This window comes from Zootermopsis nevadensis, unplaced genomic scaffold (assembly GCF_977971745.1).
Source record: "Zootermopsis nevadensis isolate Lab colony 2312 unplaced genomic scaffold, Znev_1.0 Znev_ptg000016l, whole genome shotgun sequence".
Classification (NCBI taxonomy): Eukaryota; Metazoa; Arthropoda; class Insecta; order Blattodea; family Termopsidae; genus Zootermopsis; species Zootermopsis nevadensis.
In genome coordinates this window covers 8,207,552-8,221,955 of record NW_028259148.1, presented here as the reverse complement: position 1 = coordinate 8,221,955, position 14,404 = coordinate 8,207,552, and the positions used below count along the sequence as shown (strand labels likewise).

At 39.9% G+C, this 14,404-nt stretch overlaps 1 protein-coding gene across 1 annotated transcript in view; it reads left to right on the top strand.

Annotated features, from left to right (window-relative positions):
• The window catches only part of LOC110826911 (transcription factor mnt), a 94,207-nt gene that overhangs the window by 74,259 nt on the left and 5,544 nt on the right, over nucleotides 1-14,404 (top strand). Inside the window, exon 5 of the mRNA XM_022058029.2 lies at nucleotides 1,086-1,287. Within this exon, the coding sequence (XP_021913721.1) occupies nucleotides 1,086-1,287 (202 nt within the window). The remainder of the gene's footprint in view (nucleotides 1-1,085; nucleotides 1,288-14,404) is intronic.

Genomic DNA, 14,404 nt, shown 5'->3' with positions numbered 1-14,404 from the left:
CAAAGAAAGAACACGAGTCTCTTCGTCTCTCTCCCCACTCAGCAGGCGATAAACTGATGACTACAAACAGTGACTCCCTCACCTGCAAACGACACAGCTGTGTTGAACGGGGTGTGACTCACACAGTTAACTCGACTGCAAGACGTAAATTGCTGTCCATGACTGAAACTTTAAGTAAATGTTTTAGGCTTTGTGTGGCCGGCCATACGTGGGCAAGACTTTCGTTGCTAGCAGCTTGTAACCGTCGCTCATAGGCCAGGTTGTTTGCTCTAATCTCTACCAGCATGTTCGCTTTGGTCCTGTGTTGGTGCGCGTGAGAATAAAGAATATGCTTGTAACTTTAAGAACGAAATTTGGACTTTTCCATTATGCAGTGAACTTTCTTTGAATATTTGAGTGGAATGTTTTACGGTACAAGGCTCTTGAGTGCATGGTGCAGAGTCTTTGTTTAGAAGATAATATTCGCTTAGCTGGTCAGGACATTTCCTTGTCTACTGTGGAATTTGAAGGTTCATTACTTCGTTCACAAGAGTTGGCCAGTTTTTCCTATCCTGACCCAGATGGATTCAGTACACACCCTCACACACCATATTTCTACAAAATCCATTTTGTTGTCATCCCATCTGCGTCTGGTTTTCTAGCTGATATCCCTTCCACGTGTTTGTCGGACGTCCCTGCCCCATTCTACCCTTCACTTTCTATTCATAGAGCTGCTTCGTGAGGTTAAGGTATTGTTTGTCTGAGCGGAGAATTAACTCGACCAATTAGAAGTACCCATCTGCGCAGGCTCACAGCCGTTCTACTACGCGGTGTAGAAACATCGGTTGACTCTCAGTTCTCCGTTAGTTTCTTAGTGTTACGTCTGATTATTTTGTTTTTAGTATTTCATACTTTGTACATAATTTAGTTTTGATTGGGTCATTGGTAACGTGCCCATACCTTCAAATGTCATACAGGTTGATTCAGCAGTCAACACTTTTCGTCGAGGAGCAATGACGTCACGGCTACAAGGTCGAGTAACTTCTTCGCTCAAAAACAGTAGTCGCTTTTATCCAGACTTGATGTCGCTTGTTTTGTGATTACAGAACTTGGAGGACCGAGAACGTAAACACGCAGTGCACAAAGAACACCTGCATCGAGAACATCGCTACCTGAGGCGGCGACTGGAACAGTTGAACGCGCACAACGCGCTCTCCAAGCGACGTTCAGTCTCTGAATGCAGCACCTCCACTGTGTCCAGTACAAACTCTTCTTCATCGGGGTCATCTTCGTCCATTTCAGAATCAGGTACGTGTATTTCGTTCATTATGTAGATAGAAACTTGAAGTTAAAAGCTTCGTGCACGTAGAGCCGACTGCTGAACGAAGTTTTGTGACTGTTGTTGACTCACACAATTACGACGTGCATTGTCCATTGCGTAAGAGTTGATACGCGTGAAGTTTCAGATGTTGGCTGTACTTCTTTGTCATTAACTGATAGTAATCAGTATATGAGAACTGTGTCGAAATTGTTAACTTTTCAATCTCGAAAATCGACATTACTATCGAAAATAAACCAGCAGATTGTGTCAGTATATAATGACAGCCAGTAATTTGAAAACAAGAATGTCGTAGGTGTATGAACTTTTCCTCAGACAATAGACAATGCCAGGTTTTTTACAGAGGATTTTTACAGATTACTTGCGAACTTCAAAGTCCATCTCGTACAACCAGTCAGCAAAAACTTTCTTAATGATATCAGTTGTATCATCACAAGGTTATTTTATCAGGCTACTTTACTGATTGCTAGACTTCTTTGTAGTTCTGCTGTTAATGCCATTCATCAGCGTTCTTCTTGAGAACAACTGTTAAGGAAACTGAAGGTTTATTGCCAGGAAAGAGTCCGCCACGGATCCCTGTATTGAACTAGGTGAATCCAATCCACAGCCTCTCACCCTATTTGTGTATTGCCTTTCATCTGAGTCTAGTTATTCTTAGTGATCTCTTCCCGCTAGGATTTCCACCAATAATTTTGTATTCATTTATCATCTCGATTCGTGCTACATTCCCCGCCTATCTCCTCGTAGATTTGGTGATCGGTGAAGAGTACAAAAATGGAGCCTGTCATTATGAAACTTTCTCCTGCATCCTGTCGGTTCATTTCTCTTTTGTCAGCACATTTTGCTCACGTATCCCCAATCTCTGTTCGTCTGTACATGAGGGACCGAGTGTAATAACCAGACAAACAAATGCTGGAGCTAGTGTCTAGCAGGCAAGAGCGTTGGACGAACGACAGTAGAGAGTAACTGGAAGCGAACGTGTTGCTACCAAATGACTGTTAAATCGCTGCTTGCGGTGATATTTCATTCGGCGTGCCTCATCTGTCGCCTGCATTCGTATCCGAGCCGAAGTGATTCCAGTAGCAGCACTGGTCAGCGGAAAGAGCGCGCGCCGGTCGTCTCTTGTCATGCTTTGCTGTGATAGGTGGAAATTTTAAACTGAATATTTTTATAAATGTGCAGAGTATTAATGGAACTTGCATTTGGTACAAAACAGGAATTATGTATTTTCTTATTTGTTCCTCTTTTTCTTTTCTTTTTTATAAATAATCGTTTTGCTGAAAAGCTTTGAATTTGTATCCTTCCGCATGGATTTGTTCAGTAAATTTCTCAGATGTCCTGGCACAGAGAATAATAATTGAACCCGGAGAGTGTGACGTCGCTCCAGTGTGGGACCACGTTTAGGTTGTGGATTCTATTTGGGAGTTGGCATGTTGAAATTTCCGTGACATTGCCTGTTACATAACTCTGTCACTGGCTGCGTGCCAGATATTTACGAAGGCCACGGAAGGCGTGTTTCGCTCCGCTGCGTAAGTCGGTTCCTGCATCTATTTTCATGGGTCCTCTTGGTTCAAATCTGCACGATAATAAAAGTCAGCCTTACCCGCCTCAACAAAGAACAAGATGGTAATTTTTTCTGAAGTTCTGCGACTAGTCTCACAAGTGTCAGTTTTTCTGCAAAGATGCTTCTAGAATAAGTCTGCACCACGCAGCTACGCAGTTTTAATTTTTATTTCAAGGACGTCTGCAGTTGAATTGGATTTACAGCTTACGTTCGTTTCCGTCCAGAATTACTTATCTTATTTGTGCATTACTGTAAGCTCGGCATGTGCTTAAAACGTAATCTCAAGTCAGTACTGATTCTCTGAGTGTTTGTGACAGTATTTATTTGCCTTAGGTAAATTTGTTACACACGATGATTCGGGAGTTGATTTCTCCCATTTTTAGCTGACACACTTTTTCACTCTTGAAAGTCAAGTTCTTTTAGTTACAGGCTAGTATGTTATCAACTACGCTAGTATTCTAGATGAAAGATTCATAGAAATGTCAGTATAACAAATGTTCACCTGAAGACGGGAGCCTATATCCGAAACGTCTTGTTTATCAAATGTTTCTCAGACAGTGGATAAAACCCAACATAATATCAGTGCAATAATCTCATTAAGTCCACTGTTTCCTGTACACGTAAACATATAACAAGTACGCCCTAACCATTTAATTGAAGTGCGAAGGATTTAAATTTTGAAGATTTCTGACAGTGGCAGACCGTGACGGTTACAGTTGGGCGTTGCCAGTTTTTGTGGTTCAGAAGGTAACAACGACTTTTCTGGCAAGTGTGGGGGAGGAAGGAGTACCTGTCTAACCAGAAAACTGAAGCTAGCAGATTTATATCACTGGTACAGAACGGGCTATCTGCTGTTCATCCTCTGATGTTCCTAGCCCTCTACCGTTCTTAATATTATTTGTTTCCTCGTTTATTTAACAGAGGATTATTTGAAGGAAACACTTTTTCATAGTTTTGTCCCGGTGTGGACACCCATTCCTGATGGCCCACTTTGCAGCTCCTTTCGGGGTGCCGCAGACATTTTCAGGTCCTTTATACTCAAATTGACTGACTGGCTGCCCCCCCCCCCCCCAATTTGAAACTGGGTTCTCGGATCAGGCCTCCCTCAGGACGACAAAAATGTGAATGATAGCTTTTACGTAAACTGGCTTGGGTTGAAGCTACAACCAACTTCTTATGATTGTCCTCACGCGTGACTGCATAATCATTTATATGTGGACTATGGAATATTTTTGACATGCCGTAACTCAGGTCGAGGGCGTATCCGCCCCCAAGGACTGTCTATAGTCAGTCCACGCAAGGTAACCAACCAATCTCTTCACTGCCATTTTCAAAAGGTAACGGAATTCTCATGGTGATGCCGTATTATTTCTTCTGTTGCGATAAAGTGGTCAGATGACATTTATCAGAGAGGGGGATGCTGTGACATTTCGCTGGATAAATTGTTGCTTCGCGTTTCTAGCTCCCCTCTGTCTGTCGTCTTCTGAATCATATCATAGCATTTTTATACGAGCTCCATATATTTTCTTTTCAACGCTCTGCCTGACCTCTTCAGTCGATGGAGAAGAAGCATTAGATTGAAAATCAGAATTTACTTGACATTTAATAAAAAAAATTCTGGTTCCTATAGCAATAAACGGCTCGATTTACGAAATTAAAAATTTGGGAAGAAAGAGTTGTTATAAGATAATTTTATTTTCGAATCGAGCAGGGATAGACTGGATAATTATAGTTATAATTCTTGAGCTCTACGCTAGGTGGAGTGTGCCCTAAAGCTGATTTGACGTCAACCAACCCACAGACCTGAAAGCTAAATAAGACAAAGTTTTTCAAGATCGTAAGACATCGTCCCTTGGTAGGTTTAATGATACACCAGTTACCTTACCAAATGATCTATCTCTTCAGATTTTCACACGAATGTTGTATGCGTTTATCATTACCCCATGTGTGTTTTGTGCTCCTTCCACGAACCTCCTTGATTTGATAATTCTTGTATTTTGCGTGAATTGTAACCTTCAAATTATTTAGCTTCTAATTAACTTATACAATTTTCTCAGACTCTCTGAAACTATGAATGTTTTCCGCCGGAGGGAGAGATAAGTTTTACGTACATACAGAATAACAAATTAAATTACATTGCACGGAACTATAACTTTTAGGTAGGAGACGGAAATGCAGAATATTCTGAATTGATTGACAGAAATATGTAATGAAATATACATGTTTGTGCTTGGAAAGTTGATTTGTAGCTGATGAAAGTGAAAATGAGATGTTTAAAACATATTCGCGAACAAGGAATTTTAAAAATGGGTGTCCTCCAAATTAGAATCAGTCATTCAATGCCTACTAAATACCAGATTTAATCAGAATCAGCTTATTAACAGCAAACGAACATTCTGACTGTCTTTAGGGTGGACACTCTTGTTATATCCACACGAAAGATGATGCCTTTGCTGTTCTAATCACGTGAGAATTTCAGGGATCGCAGTCGAGGGAGTGTTGGATAGGTGGTGGTTGGATGCCATTGATTGAATGTAGAAGGGTAGACGTTGATGTTGATTTCGTAAGTACATAGTGTTCACGCAACGGGTGTTACGGGATCCCCGCAGGCTTCAGAAAGCGCTTGCCAGTTTTCGCAAATTACGCAGGCTACGGTTATTGGCGAAGAGGGATGTTTGATGTCATCTCTCGGGGGAGGCGGGGGATTATTGATTTGCTATGCGTGCCACCATACGTACAGATATGCTGGAAACACCTGATTTGACTGTTCTTGAGATTACAGCCACACGGATAGATAAACTGTCCTTCAGGAAGGTCTGTGTTCGATCCTACCCATCAGTCTTGAAAAAGGGTTAATAAAATGTTTTCAGTATAATATTGTACTACTCTAGTACACAAAAGGTCGTAGGTTCTAGCCCAACTTTCTTTACTGGGGCTAATAGGTGTGAGAAGCTGATCACTCCATCTTCTTATAAAACTGATAGTTTCTCATTTAGTCAAGTCACTTCTGGCCGCTTATAAACCGAAATGTTTATCGTTTTCACAACATTTCCACCACTGCTGCATATTGTGAGCCACTTTAATCCAATTTCACACCCTGTTTTTCGTGATAAATTTTGTATATATTCTTTCGCATAGTGTAGGATTAATTTTATCTGCAGAAATAGTCCGCAAGGAATATGCTATAGTTCATGGACAGTGTAGTCTTTCCTGATGTAAAGTAGCATTAACAGGTTTTTACGATTTCGTTCATCAGAAATGATGAAGCCATGGAGGAAGGCGCATCCCTTCCTTGAGATACAGACGGGGAGGAAATACAAGACAGTAGAATTTATTCCGCGATGCTCATGATTGGAAATCTGTGCCAAAAAAATTCGCGTAATATTACAGGGTTTTTTTAAATTGTGCTTTTCTGTTCAACAAAATTGGCATGCTTGTCAAAGAACATAAAAGGAAAAATGAATCTTCTTTACGGTCGTCTTTCCGTAATTCCCGCCAACTCTTCCCTCCCCCTCCCCCCTATGACGCGATGGTGGAATTCGCCGTCTGCTAGCAAGGCCGTTACGAAGAGACAGACGTATCTGGTCTGTCCATTCAACAGAAAATATGCCATTTTTGCTGGTAGGTTTTACGAGGCTGATAAATTATACTAATATTGTAGGCTGTAGAATTGAGGAACATTGGAAAATATTTGTATGAAGTTAGATCTAAATGTGAGAAAACAACCAGTAAGCTGTAAGTTGCGATGAGTAGGGGGTCTAGTTTTATAGTTATAAGAATAACTCTTACGGAAATGGAGTAACGTCACTAGAACTAGTTATAATATTAGGCTCTGAACCGAAATAACTTAGAATGATCGTGTAATATTTTGGTTAATTGGTAAATATGTGAAAGAAACGTTCATGGTCTGTTTTTAGTATCACAGTATTTTATTTGTGAACTGAAACTTGTCAGGTTATCCGGTCTTCAGACTGAGATTCTATTACGAGACCAGCAGAATACGAAACAAAAGTTCCAACCTCTCTAACTCAATGTTTAGTACAGAGGCAACCTAACCTCCTTTAGAGTAGGGGGTGGCATGAGAAAAAGAGACTGAAGTTGGTTTGCTCCTTGGTCTTGACCTGTTTAGGCGATGTAACGTTGAGTGATTATGGGCGGTGTGTGAGGAAGGCTGTGGAAGTTATCGTGACCTGTTTATGAACAGAGGCATTGTATCGTATTTCTTTGTGAGTGCTGGCCTTTGTATGTTCCGCGTGACTGAGCTGCAGTAGTTTTAACTTTTTCTGTAATAAAACGTCTAACATGTCACCTCTTATTGTGTTGTTCGTCCCATGATGTTTGAAAGATGAAGCAAACAGCTCGAAGAGAGATGATAGGTCGGTTACAACAGATGCGGTAGCCTATACCCCTAAAAATGAAAAATTCAAAAAAGTTTTTCAGGGTAACGGCTGTTTACAAAAATGGATAACAAATAAATACTTTTTTTTCTTGTTTATTGTTAATAAATAAAATATAAGTTCTGTTTATACTTTTCACATTTACAACGAAACTTTATAAAACATCCGTTTAATATGGGGGAGCTCGGGATTTGTTGGAACAGCCTGCTTCTTTCGGTTGTTCACCGCTGCCGATTCAATGTCGCTAGATCAGGAGAAGGGTATATAACAGATTTTGACCATATCCTGAAACAATTGCTACACTTTAACTTCTTTCTACTTCATTTCCGTGTTCTGTTTGTTTATTGTCATTTAATTCCGTTACGTAAATCTAAGAATGCTACCGCTACACTGGTTTGCTTGGTTTGAAAACAAAGTAACGAAATGTGAGCTGCTCAAATTGAAGTAGGACCCCCCTTCCCCTATACTGAACTCAGAAATAAAAATTACTGCAATTTTAGTTTCATGAAAATGTAGATAATCCCAGGTTATGTTCGTTATCCGCTTGGCTTTGTACTAAAAGAGCAGTCATTTAGCGTCAGTGCCACCGGATGGGGAGTCAAGGTTTTCCGTCAGTTTCGGAAAATTATGGCTCGTCGGAAGACCGGTCTGGGCGATGACACGGCCATGTCAGGAAGCCGAATGCCTCAAATAATAAATGCGAAGTTTCATATTGGCTGCTGTCTGCAGAGTGGAATCCAAGAGGCAAATTACAAAGTCTTGTCTTCGTAAACGTTTCTGAACGTACAACTCTTATGGAGGGTAGACAGTAAATTTGTCCAATAGGAAATGTCATAAAATTCTACGCATACATACAATTTGAGTGTGTTATTTGAGAAATTATATTGCAGATTGGAAACTTTTGTCAGAAGGAATATACAGAGTGGTTGGAAAGTCACGCAATCCGTATAAAAATATGTATTGATGGTTATGATTTAATAAATATAGACTGTTTTAATGAGCGTACAATATCGCTGTGACTATGCAAGAGACCACGTAGGTCGCGCCATGTTGTAACCTGCACGTGCTAGTCCGTCAGTTGTCTTTCAGCAGTCGAAGTGTGAGGATGTCTTTTTCACAGGTGCAACGAGTGCCCATTGTCGAACACTGACTAGCGTCGCGTTCTTACTTAACTTGCCAGAGTGAGTTGAGGATACATTTCTCGAAACAAACAAATCGGCAGTATCTCGTCTGGTGAATTGTTCCCATGAGAAAGGTATCAAAGAGTATTGTTTATTTGAAGGAAGAGCAGACAGTTTATCTAGTTACCAAAGTAAAAGTAAGGCATGCCATTTAAACAGCACTAACAATAAGGGTGCTATATTCAAACGCTTACATTTTATGAAGATATTTATAAGACAAGTTGCTTAGTCACTGTGACAAAAGCTCGAATGTATTATACGTAGAGTAAGGGAATAAGAATAATGTGACGGTTTAGGCCATTTTAATGGAGGTTCTGTATCGTAAGTTACACACAAATGTACTCACTCCACTTTTTTGTCTTATCTCTGTTGAGATTGAGTCGTTTGACAGAAAATGCTGAATATATCATAACGTACAGCATTGAACTGAAGTTTTGTTGACGAAGTTATTGTTCTTTGGAACGAAGCGGATGCATTGATTTCAGGCATTGATAAATATTTGGCACCTAACGCATTTAGAATACTTTTGTATTTTTTTTCTTACCTAATGCCTCTTGGTAGAATCTTAGTTCATTGCAGATGAGGATGTATTGAAGAAGAAACTAATAAGGTATATAAATAGACGTTCTTCCTTGTGGGTATATTTACTTATCCTCTACAGAATTAAATAAAGAGCGGTAGGTATTAATGTTTTTCTTCCCCGTGTACTGAACTCTTGTCAGAAGTCAGTGAATTTCGTAATGTAGAACAGCAAGCCTGTTAAGGACAGGTATACGTAATCTTTCCGTTACATATGTAATTTGTTAAAATGTTTGAAAGCAAGTTTAGTGATCGTAATAAGATGTATAACGTTTTGAAAGTTATCGGATTAATAATGGGTTTTGAGCAGAATCTGATGACACGCAGTAGATTGAAGCAACTTGGTTGCCGAGTGAAAGTCAGTACCCCATCTTCATCTCCCGTTCCCCCATCATAAATTAATTTAGGTCGCTCCATTCGAAGGAATTACCAATAAGTTCTTGTTTCTCTATCTTTGGATACTTGTAATTTGATTATAAATGGAAAAGACAAAAGGCCTTGATAGGCGAATTAAATTTCTAAAAAATAATCCAAATAAAGTCTTATAAATAAAGAGGTCTTTTAAAGTATAAGTAGTGTCCTCGAAAATGCAGACTATATTTGGTAAGAGCCAGCGCTGTTTTGACGTCATCGCGTATAGCAGGAGATAGAAATACAAGATAAACATGGGAACCTCCCTACAGCAGCACCCCAGTTCACCATGACGACGGAATACAATAAATATTTGCCGTAACGTCATTTGTACGGTCCGCAGGTGAGTTGAAGAGACGCGTTTGGTAACAGCAGTTTGCTGCCATTATGTAGACGCTTAACGACTCTTTCGCCCGCAGTTTTAAGCAGTTCATCGAAGTGTTATAATGTAACTGCAAAGTTCTGTTAACGCACCAAGCTACGAAAGCGTATGGAGTAGTGGACGTAAAGCTCCACGCATTCTTAACCTTGGCACTAGATGGAGGTGAGTGTTCAGTTTCATGCCTTTTAGCTTCATCTCCAGCGAAACAGCCCCTGTTATCCATCGTATGATTTTAATCAATCAATCATACGATGTCGTTATGGATCCGGTGGCGAAAAGGACAGTTTGATTATTTGAGAATTTGTCTTTACAAAATAAGCGCTGAGTGTTATTTGCCCCTTGTAAATATTGACCCACAGGAAGGACCACATCCCTCTGTCAGGCATTATCTTCTTGCGAACATTTGCGGTTAACCATTTTAGCATTGCAAGCGCTGATAATTTTGTTTGCGTCTCTGACGGCGCAACGCTTTTCGTAATTCTGTTGTTCAGAGAAACTTTCATTTTTTTATATAGATAAGCCATTATGACAGCTGAGGATGGTGATGCGTCCTCGGATCTTTTTTTTTTTCTAATACATTCTGCTAGCTGAATATGGAAAGGTGAAATAGAATTGTTTTGGTGTCAGAATTTGTGGATGAAGATTTATCTTGCGGTACTAGTAAAGGCATAAGAGGAAATGTTTCTGTTTAATGGGTGCACGAAATCCATTCTCCACAATTTTATAGTACACTTTTAGAGGAAGCGTGGAGTATTTATCGAGTGGCTTCTACTTACGAATGATGTGTCGGGGGACAGAGGTTGGTATTTTCTCTGGCCAGCTTTATGATGTCTACGTTCCTGGTGTGACTAATACCCATCGAATGTAAACAAGACAGGAGATTTTGCTGAGGGTTTCACATGCGCCAAAAAATGTTGACATCACCGAGTAAATTAATTCACGGGGACTCACACACTAGAATGAGGAATCTCATCAGTTGCATGTTCTTCCTTGGGTGCTTGACGTAGACGGCACGAAATGTCCACTTTCACACAGTCGAGTGAGCCCATAAAATTTTTGCCTTAATTATTAAAATGTTTGACTACAATTTATTTCCGACAATAGTTTTTCGTTACATCACCGGTGGAAGTTGCTGTTTGGGGTTCCAAATCTCTTTTGTTTGCCAAAGGAAGTAACGCGTGGAGGCACATTAATAGCGTCGACCGCTTAAAGGGTAAGCCATTTTATTTTTCCGAACAGCTGTTGGGAATTTTCCATGTTGTCTTGATTCCACTGCTTTCTCTTACCATAACAAAGCCTTTTTTATTGGCATTTTGAAATCAAATGTTGAATGTTCTATTCATATGGGTCAGTAAAACGCGAAGGTATCTCGTTGTTAACGTGACTTTAACCCTTTCGCCTTACAAGATTCACAGCAACGAGAATTTAGACGATCGTGTAGTAGCTTTCAGAATCCAGTTATATTTCTTACCATTGGGCACAAACAAAATTCTTCCAAACCTGCTTTTTCCAGAGTAGTAACAAAAAGTACACACCTTAAAACATTTTCACAGTGGTGAAACGAACCCCCATCCCTCCACCCCTCTATACTTCGATGCCACTGGAAAAAGGCACAACATGAGAGCTAGCAGTTCCAGTGTTTCCCGATAGAGTACTACACTCGCTGGCGAGAAAGGTCGGTCGGTATCTCGTATTATCGCAGACCATGTAGAAACATTGGCCTGTTTTCAACGTAATTTATACCCATTTCACGTCTTTTTCACGATTAACTTATCACTGTAAAAAATAGATGAAATGTTTTCTTTATTTTCTACTGATTCATAATCGAAACTTACAGTCGATATTACAACATAATTTCAAATAGAGGACTCTGACTTTTTTCAGTGTTGCAAAGTATTCAATACATACAGTGTGCACAGTTTATGGAGATATTTATCTTAACCTGTTGGGTTTATAAAAAATGTATTTGTCATACATAACGTGTTATCAAACGAAATCAACTTTAATTTCTAGATTTCATATAATGTGTTGATAATGTAACGCAAATTCATAAAAAATATAATAGACTGTGAGTTTGTTCTGTGGTAGCGTACTGAACTTGTACTCAAATGGTCATGAGATCGAATCCTGGTCGAGTCAGAATGTTCTATTGTTTAATGCAACTGCTATGTTCTTGTAAATTATTTTGAGGTTCCCTGAAACGAAAGTTATATATTTTTGATCGGTTATGACATAGTTTTAGGACCCAGTATTAAGTTACGCTAAAGGAGCTCCGCATTGTTGGTATTACCGAGAGAAAACGGATTTGGGTAGCTTCTAATGGCGCAATGTTGATACCAAATTTCGTCAAAATCCGTCCAGTGGTTCTTGATTTGAAACGTGGATAGACGGACAGAAACACGGGCAGCCCACTTTACGTTAATTTTCTACAAATCTAGCAAGATAAAGCATAATAATGGACACGCATTTAACACTGAACAAGAAACTGTAGCATTTGGCAGTATTTAAGCTTCTGAAACAAACATGGAACTCCTACGGTACTTTGTGATAAATTGTGGGACCATTGTTAGAGTTGCTGCATTGGACTGATTTCGGCTGTAAATTTTCGTTTTCCGGCGTTGTGGGTGTAGCAGTGGTAAACCCTCACAATAACAAGAATAACTCAAGCAGCGCACAATCAGATACGGCGTTCACGTGACGGACTCCGTCGGCATCGGTTCGGGGGTTGTTTCAGAAGGGAGACAGACATTCACCTGCATCCACAGTTTTTTTTGTGAGTTTGTAGTAGGGGGATATGTGAAATTCATTACGAAGTGAAAGTGGGGGGGAAAAAGAAAGAAAGCCTGTTTTCATTAGACTGCCTTTTTCGAAGTCTCGTAGCAAGTAAAGAAATTTCCCACCACGAAGGCTGGAAATTTATGACTGTCCATAAGAGCCTTCTTTAAAATTAAATGTGATATTACCTTCTTATCTACTTCTGAATCTCCTAAGTGGTCTTTTTCCTTCAAATTTCTGAGTAAAGTGTATAAATTTTTCTTTCTCGTGCGTATTATATGCCGTGACCATCTCATCTGCTGGATTTGATAACATAAAGATATAGAGTGCAAAAAACAGATATTGAACCTAATTATGCAGTTTTCCTCAGTCTCGTGTTACTTCCCTCTAATTGCGACCAATATATCTCTTCAACAACCAGTTTTTCGACCCCCCCCCCCACAACCGTAGAGATCAGGTTTTACTCCCATAGAAAACAACAATAAATAATAGTTTGTTTAATTTAAATAAATGTAAGCATATAGAAGACATAAATTTTCCACCAGAGTGAACAAACAAACTGGTTATGTCGTAGTAGTAGATTGGGGTTTGATTCCTGGCAGGTAAAGATAATTTAGGGTATTGTATTTCTTTTACAGTACGAGCCAAAAATTTATTTCGGAACAGTACTGACATTTCAGGAAAACTGTGAACTCGTAGTGTAATTTTTTTCGATATAATCCGGACGTAATTTGATACATACGAGTAGCTAATTGTCTTTATATAGCTTATAAAGCAAATGACATGAAACTGGTGAAAACTATCGTGTTTCTTCAAAGTACGTTTCGATGGCGACAGTTCGGCAAATAACCGAAAGACTCCGATCCTACTGTAACGAAGCCTCTCCAATAGAGTTGCCATAAAAATGGACACTCCAGATGATGGATGATCCAGCACCGGAGGTCAAGGTCAGACTTCGCAGACTAATTCGAAATCGCTTCTCTGTGCGTTGTTTCCAGGTCTCGCCACTTTTTGTAGGGTATTTTCAAATAAACGCCATTTATCAGTGACACTGTTAAGTCCATGCCAAGTTGAACGCGACAGTGGTCACTTACCCAGTAATACTTCTTTACGGCGTTAGTGCGTTACTTTATGTTTCCAAGACCCGCATTTTAGCGTTATAATATTTGTCAATAAGTCCAGTGATAGTAGAGAGTTCAGTGATGTGACTGAAAGGGTTGTTTTGGGTGAGACAGAGCCAGACATGCTCCTCCCCGATACAGCTCAGTAAACTCCCCCCCCCCCCCCCCCTTCACCTAAACCATCGAGGCAACACGCCAGTGGCAAATATTTGTCTTCCTGCCGGCCTCTTTGGTGGCGGTAAATTACATCGCTTCCTACAGAGCACAGTGAAAAACAAAAATAGCACAATCATGATGGGTCACGGAAGAAAATGTTGAAAATCGAACAGGATTTAAATTGACAGAAATGTAATTACACCCCCCCCCCCCCCACAAACGCAACCGATGTTGTGAATTTTTACCTGTGTGTAATAATAATTCCATTAAGACGTATTTTCCCTGGCCCTAACTATTTTAAATAGGCTGAGGGGAGGGAAACCGAAGTCTGTGTGCACGTTGTAACAACGAAAGAATCTTTCTTACATCAGGGCATGACATATTTTTCTTTGATTTTGGAATCGGCCCAAAAAACTTAGCAGCCAGGCAGTTTTTTGCTCTCAGGACTTTGTACTATAATGACAAAAAGTAGGGTGCCACCAATGAATGGAATGAGTCGTTTTTTTTAAATATCTGCAAG